The sequence below is a fragment of the Pelodiscus sinensis genome, chromosome 32 (genome assembly GCF_052426305.1).
Source record: "Pelodiscus sinensis isolate ZL-2025 chromosome 32, ASM5242630v1, whole genome shotgun sequence".
Lineage (NCBI taxonomy): Eukaryota > Metazoa > Chordata > Testudines > Trionychidae > Pelodiscus > Pelodiscus sinensis.
In genome coordinates this window covers 4597430-4604174 of record NC_143083.1, presented here as the reverse complement: position 1 = coordinate 4604174, position 6745 = coordinate 4597430, and the positions used below count along the sequence as shown (strand labels likewise).

At 59.7% G+C, this 6745-nt stretch overlaps 1 protein-coding gene across 1 annotated transcript; it reads left to right on the top strand.

The window, feature by feature from the left end:
* The first annotated feature begins 600 nt into the window (after positions 1-600).
* On the top strand, positions 601-2335 carry LOC149520883 (uncharacterized). Its single transcript, XM_089775028.1, has 2 exons — positions 601-1474; positions 1670-2335. Exons 1-2 carry the CDS (start codon positions 925-927, stop codon positions 2170-2172), a joined length of 1053 nt encoding a protein of 350 aa, XP_089631154.1. The 5' UTR covers positions 601-924; the 3' UTR covers positions 2173-2335.
* Positions 2336-6745: the final 4410 nt, after the last annotated feature.

Genomic DNA, 6745 nt, shown 5'->3' with positions numbered 1-6745 from the left:
GTGAACAAGTTTTCATCTGCACAAATGTTTGCACAAAGTCCAGGCCGAACCACGCTAGTCCATCACTCTCTGGTTCGGCAACATCTGTAGGCCAGCATGTCGTGAGTTGGATGTCCACTGATCAGGGGAGTGGCCAAGTTTCCCGCGGTCCCAGAAAGTTTGTTGACAGTCCCAGTCCCAGCACTCAGTGTTCTGGGCTGTTAGCTCTAAGTCACCCCCAGATGTCTCCTAAGAGCCCAGCAAGCAGGGGCAGTGTTGGAGATGCTGCTCGACAACATTGTCCTCCCATGGTCCAGCAAATTCTCTGGTTTGGTACCCGAGGGAGCCAGACTAGAGAGGTTCAACCTGTAAGTGAAAGGGCTCAAAGCCAATGCACTTTTTTTTTATTTGGATGGATCTTTGGAGTGTTCGTTTACAGCATTCTCATGGTGGCTGATCGCACCTCAGTTCTTCTCCTTTGCCATGTGCGTTCAGGGGCAGGAAAAATTCTACCCTTTACTTTTGGAACTTTCCTGATCTCACTTTCTTATCTGTGGGTATGTCTACACTAGAAAGTTAGTTCGAACTAACGGACGTTAGTTCGAACTAACTTTCCTATGCGCTACACTAGCGCTCCGTTAGTTCGAACTTAATTCGAACTAACGGAGCGCTTAGTTCGAACTAGGTAAACCTCATTTTACGAGGACTAACGCCTAGTTCGAACTAGCTAGTTCGAACTAAGGGCTGTGTAGCCCTTTAGTTCGAACTAGTGGGAGGCTAAGGCTTCCCAGGTTTCCCTGGTGGCCACTCTGGCCAACACCAGGGAAACTCTATTGCCCCCCTCCCGGCCCCGGAGCCCTTAAAGGGCCACGGGCTGGCTACTCACTTTGTGCCAGTTGCAAGGCTGCAAGCACCCGTGCCTGCACAGCCTGCACCTGCCACACAATGAGCCAGCCATCCGAGGGCTCCCAGCCCTCCACTGCTCCCCACGACCAGCCTGGCGGCTCCCAGGAGCCTGCCCGGGGGCGCAAAAGGCGGGCGCCCGCCTGGTCAAGTGCGGAGATCGTGGACCTCATCGAGGTTTGGGGGGAAGCCTCCAATGTCCACGATCTCCGCACTAGCCACCGGAATGCGGCCGTCTATGGACGCATGGCTGCCAGCCTGGCCGCCAGGGGCCACCAGCGCAGCCGGGAGCAGGTGCGCTGCAAGATTAAAGACTTGCGGCAGTCCTACTCCCGGGCCTGCCTGCCAGGGGCTGACCCGGAGGCCTGCCCCCACTTCCATGCCCTGGACCGCCTCCTGGGGGCTCATGCCGTCCCTGCCCCCCGGGACGTGATTGACCCCGGGGCAGAGGGACCGCTCCTGGACACCGAGGAGGAGCAAGAGGGCTCTGAGAGCCAGGAGCCTGCTGCCAGCCTTCCCAGGACCCGGGACCCCCGAGGCACCCCACAGAGCCGCTCGCCTGCATCATCAGAGGCCGGGGAGGCGTCCACCTGTGAGTACCCTCGTGTTCCCCTTATGTGTACGGGGGGCTGGGGCGAGAGGGAGCCCCGGGACCGTGCGCCTGGGCCTTGCCCACCACGGAGCAGCAGCTGGGGATCCTGCAGGGGCCCTGGCCTTGCAGAGGGGAGCTGGGTTTCACACACCTGGGCCCCTGGGGTAATTGACCGCTGGTCTTCTTGCACCACAGCTGCAGCACCGGGGACTGCAGGGCGCACCACACCGCCTGCAGCAGCCGCCCGCGCCCGGGCAAGCAGGACAGCCAGGAACCAGGAGGACTACCAGAGGCGGCATCTCCGGTTCCTGGACCGACAGCTCCGTCTCCAGGACCACTGGGTCCAGGAGGACCTCAGGCTGCGCCAGAGGAGTCTGGAGGCCCTGGAGGAGCAGGGCCGTGCCCTGCGAGGCCACCTCCAGAGCCTGCTAGACCGCTTTCCATTTCCTCCTCCCCCTGCTCCCCCTCTTGCTCCCCCTCTTGCTCCCCCTGCTCCCCCTCTTGCTCCTCCTGCTCCCCCTCTTGCTCCTCCTGCTCCCCCTCTTGCTCCTCCTGCTCCTCCTGCTCCTCCTGCTTCCGCTCCTGCTTCCTCCACACCCCCTGTCCTCTCTGCCCCCCCCTCCACAACCATTCCCCACCGACGCCCCCGGACCCGCAGTGTGGCGAGACGGGAGAGGCACCCAGACTCCCACCCCTGAGCTTTCCTTTCCCTTCCTCCCTTCCCTCCCCTCCCCTTCCAGCTCCCTCGTCCCAGGTTTCCCCCTCCCTTCTCCCACCTTCATTCCTCCCTCCCCCACCCCAGTTCTGTGAAATAAACAGACGTTTTTGTTGGAAAAACAGGTGTCTTTATTTGACAGTAGGTAGGGAGGGGAAAGGGGAAGGGGGGGGGGGTAGGGTGGAAGAAGGCCCCGGTGGGGCATGCAGGGAGAGGTCAGTCCTCCTCCTCCTCCACCTGGAAGCTCTCCCGCAGGGCTTCCCGGATCCGGATGGCCCCCCGCTGGGCTTCCCGGACGGCGGCGGTGCGGGGCTGACCGTAGTGTCCAGCCATGCGGTCAGCCTCAGCCATCCAGGCTGGCAAGAAAGCCTCCCCCTTCCGCTCACACAAATTGTGGAGCACACAACATGCCGCCACCACGGGAGGGATGTTGTGCTCGGCCAGGTCCAGACGGGTGAGGAGGCATCGAAAGCGGGCTTTCAGTCGCCCGAAGGCCCCCTCCACCACGATGCGGGCCCTGCTCAGCCTGTTATTGAAGGCCTGGCGGGAGGGATTGAGGTGTCCCGTGTAGGGCTTCATGAGCCAGGGCTGCAGTGGGTAGGCGGCATCCCCCACCAGGCAGACGGGCATGTCCACGTCCCCGACCCTGATGTGGCGGTCGGGGAAGAAGGTCCCGTCCTGCAGCCGCTGGCACACGGAGGAGTTCCGGTACACCCGGGCGTCGTGTGCTTTGCCGGACCAGCCCACATTTATGTCCGTCAACTGTCCCCGGTGGTCACATACGGCCTGCAGGATGACGGAGAAGTACCCCTTGCGGTTCACGTACCGGGACGCCTGGTGTTCCGGGGCACGGATGGGGATGTGCGTCCCGTCGATGGCCCCCCCGCAGTTGGGGAAGCCGAGGGCGCCGAATCCCCGGATGACGGCATCCGGGTTGGCGAGGCGGACCACCCTGCGGAGCAGCACCCGGTTGATGGCCTTGACCACCTGCGGAGAGAGACACAGCAAAGCGTCAATCAGTGGGGCGCCCGGGTGGCTGGGAGCGTGCGTGCCCTGGCAGTGCCCCGCGCCCCACTCCCGGAAGCAACCCCCCTGGCGGCGTGTAGTACGGCCGGGACAGCCCGACCCCTCCGGTGCGGGGCGCCTTCGCCTCCTCCCGCCCCCCCCTTTGTCCCTGGGGCGGCCCATCCCCTCCTCGCAGCCCCCCTCCCCCCCGGCTCGGTGGCCGACGAGCGCCGTACCTGCATGAGCACTGCTCCGACAGTGGATCTCCCCACGCCGAACTGGTTCCCGACGGATCGGTAGCTGTCCGGCGTGGAGAGCTTCCAGAGGGCGATGGCCACCCGCTTCTGGAGGGGGATGGCGGGCCTCATGCGAGTGTCCCTTCTTTGCAGGGCAGGGGCGAGCCACTCGCAGAGCTCCAGGAAGGTGTCCCTCCTCATCCTAAAGTTCTGGGTCCACTGTCGGTCGTCCCAGCGCTCCAGGACGATGCGGTCCCACCAGTCGCTGCTGGTGTCCAGACGCCAGATGCGGCGGGGCACGCCGGTGCCGGGGCGCCGCCGCGGCTCCTCCACGGCCCCCAGGGCGGCCAGGCGGAGAGGCAGGGGGCTGACGTTCCCCAGGTGGTGCCAGGCAGCCTCGAGCCATTGCTGGCAGGCTTGCAGCAGCAAGTCCAGAACGTGCACCAGAAGGTGCAGGGCGAGCCGTGGCTCCATGTTGCCACCTGCGGCGGTCCCCCCCGAAGGGAAGCACCGACACAGACGGGCACAGAGACCGACGCTTTGCTGTCCCTCGGCGAGGTTGGCAAGCAAGCAGGAAAAGCTGAGAACCGGCTGTCCAGGGGGGGTCCCTTTAAGCACGAGCCTCAGATAGCCTCAGACAGCAGCCACACAAAGCAACTGCTGACCTGATGCCCTGCCAGAACCGGTTTCAGCTGCCCTTAAATGCCCCCCTGCGTCCAATCAGTGTGGACGCGCTAGTTCGAACTAGCAAAACGCTAGTTCGAACTAGTTTTTAGTTCTAGATGCGCTAGTTCGAACTAGCTTAGTTCGAATTAACTAATTCGAACTAAGTTAGTTCGAACTAGCGCTGTAGTGTAGACGTACCCTGTGTCTTTCGAAACAGAATAACAGTAAGGTCGTAAATACCCAGTTTTGTCACCTTATCGCAGGCTTCTCCGAAGTCCATAGCGATTAAATCCTCATCAACCAGTTGGTCTAACTGAAATACGCTTCCTGGAATAGGACCTTATCAGAAGATCTAAGTCTCCTGGCTTGAAGGCGCAATACAATGGCACAATGACTCTGTAGTGCTTACCATACAAATGGCCTCCCCAAAATTACAAAACTAAACTGTCCAGGAGAGAGAGAAGTAACCTCCCCCCACCCCCGGGAAAGGAGCAATAATGGCATTCCAAATGAGATCTGAGCAGGGCTAGAAAGCTGAGGCAGAGAGAGACCAGACGTCTCATTTCTGCCAGGGATATTGACGAGTGTTGTACGACTGATTCATTTCTCTGGTGGGCTTTATCTCCTCATTAGCTTCCTGGTTCAATGCCCCTTCTTCTCTGGGTACAAAGCCAGGCTAAGTCCCACAGGAGGGTAAGGAGCTACCAAAGTGTCCCGTTGTTCTAAGACATAATCCCTTCTGCGGCAGTTCTCAGCCAGGGCTGGTCGGGAACAGACGTTGGCATTGTTCTCTTGTTACGGCAAATTCAGATCTGCTCACTGGGTCCATCTCACGGCGGGGAAGGCTGCCCTGCCCTACAAGCACTTGGTTTGCACATAGATCAAAGGGCTCGATTTTCTCTGGGTGGCATCGGCCTGATGATGGCTCACCGCACTCCTGTTAATGCCTCTCAGCAGTGTCACACAGTTGACGCGTGTTTAGCTTGTGGTCTGCCATGACCCCTAGATCCCTTGGTGCAGGGTTCTCCCTAGGCAGCCACTGGAATTGCATGGGGGTGGTAGGGAAGCAGGGTAGGGGAGTGCGACGAGGAGCCACTTTCTCCCCACCTCACTGCTGCAGAAGTGGGGAAGGAGAGCAGAGCAGAGCTCAGCCCGCCACGAGCGCGAGCCGGGAGGCCGGGCCAAGGCAGAGCCTGTGCCTGGGAAGTCCCTGGCAGTGGAGGATGAGGGCACACTCACCCATCTTTAAATGACCATCAGCTGGTAGCTTAGCACAGCGATTCTCCAGCTTCTTCGCACTGTGACCCCCCTTCCAACGCACATTATGACACAACCCCAGTGGGAAGACCAGCGCCAAAGACCCCCCAGCTCAGGCCCATAACCTGAGCCCTATTGCCCATGGCAGAAGCCCTTGGATGTCAGCAGTGAGGATCAGCATTTGGCTCTGGCCCTGGACCCCAGCAAGTCCTAGCCAACCCTGGTGACTGCATTAAAATGGGGTAGCAGTTGCCACACACTTTGGGTCCCGACTGGCAGTTTGGGAACTGCTGCCCTAACGGAGAGGGCATGGCGCCGGGAGACAAGAGACATCCGTTCTTTTCCTGGCTGTGGGGCTGGCCTGCTGACTGAGCTTCAGCAAGCCATTTCCCCTCCCCGTGACTCAGTTTCCCCATCTGTAATACTGTGACTCCAGAGACATGCCTCCTTTGCAAAACACTTGAAGAGCCAGGTGTGTTTACCATCACGCTACGGGCTTGGATGGCTCGTCACTGTAGTCTGCACCGCAATGAGCTGCTCCCCAGAGCCAGTCGCACACCAGCACACCCGGCCACCAAGGCACAGGCAAAAAAAAGCACCACGTGACCTCATGCGCCCTTCCCCTCTTATCTCATTTGCTTTCGTGTTCAGACTGCTGCATGAAGATGGTGGTTGGGTGAAGGACTCACCCCATCCTCTCCCCAGAAGGGTTTGTTGGGTCTTGTGTCTCTCCTAGTCGGTCCCTCCAAAGGGCGACCCCTGCAGCTGCAGGATGCTTCCTGGGGAGCTGTTTTGTTGAAGGATGAAATAACGCAGGGCAAGTTTTCTCCCTCCTCTTCATTCCCTCCTCCTGACTAAATTCAATTCAGCCGCACAATACACGGAGCTCTGAGGCCAATTAAAGAAACATAATGAGACCAGATTTTTTATCCGTGTTTAGCCATTAGTTGGAGGCAGATGCAGCTGGTAACCCCGTTGTGCTTTCGATGTGGCATGACTCTGGCCTTTCTATGGGCAGACAATGTAGAACGAAGCCTCCGGCCCACGCTTTCATGGGCGCGAGCACGTGAGTGGAGAGACCAGGGAAGGGGGGGCCTGGCGTGGCTTATTCATTGTTTTCCATTCGAATTCTGATGAAGAACTTCACGAGGGTCACGTGTGCTGCACAACTGCCTCTTAGCAGTTGGCTGCAGCCTCCTGGACACATGAGAAACAGTGCATCTACCTCAGGGAGGAGGGTGAAAGGCAGCAGCATGGATAACACCCTGAGAGGATGTTTAACCCTTTGCAGACTGCAGACTGGAAGTGGTTGGACCAGAAAGGGGGGCGGAGAGTAGCTGTAACTCTTACCAGCAACCAAACTTTCAGGCGCATGAGTGGACTTGGAGGTGC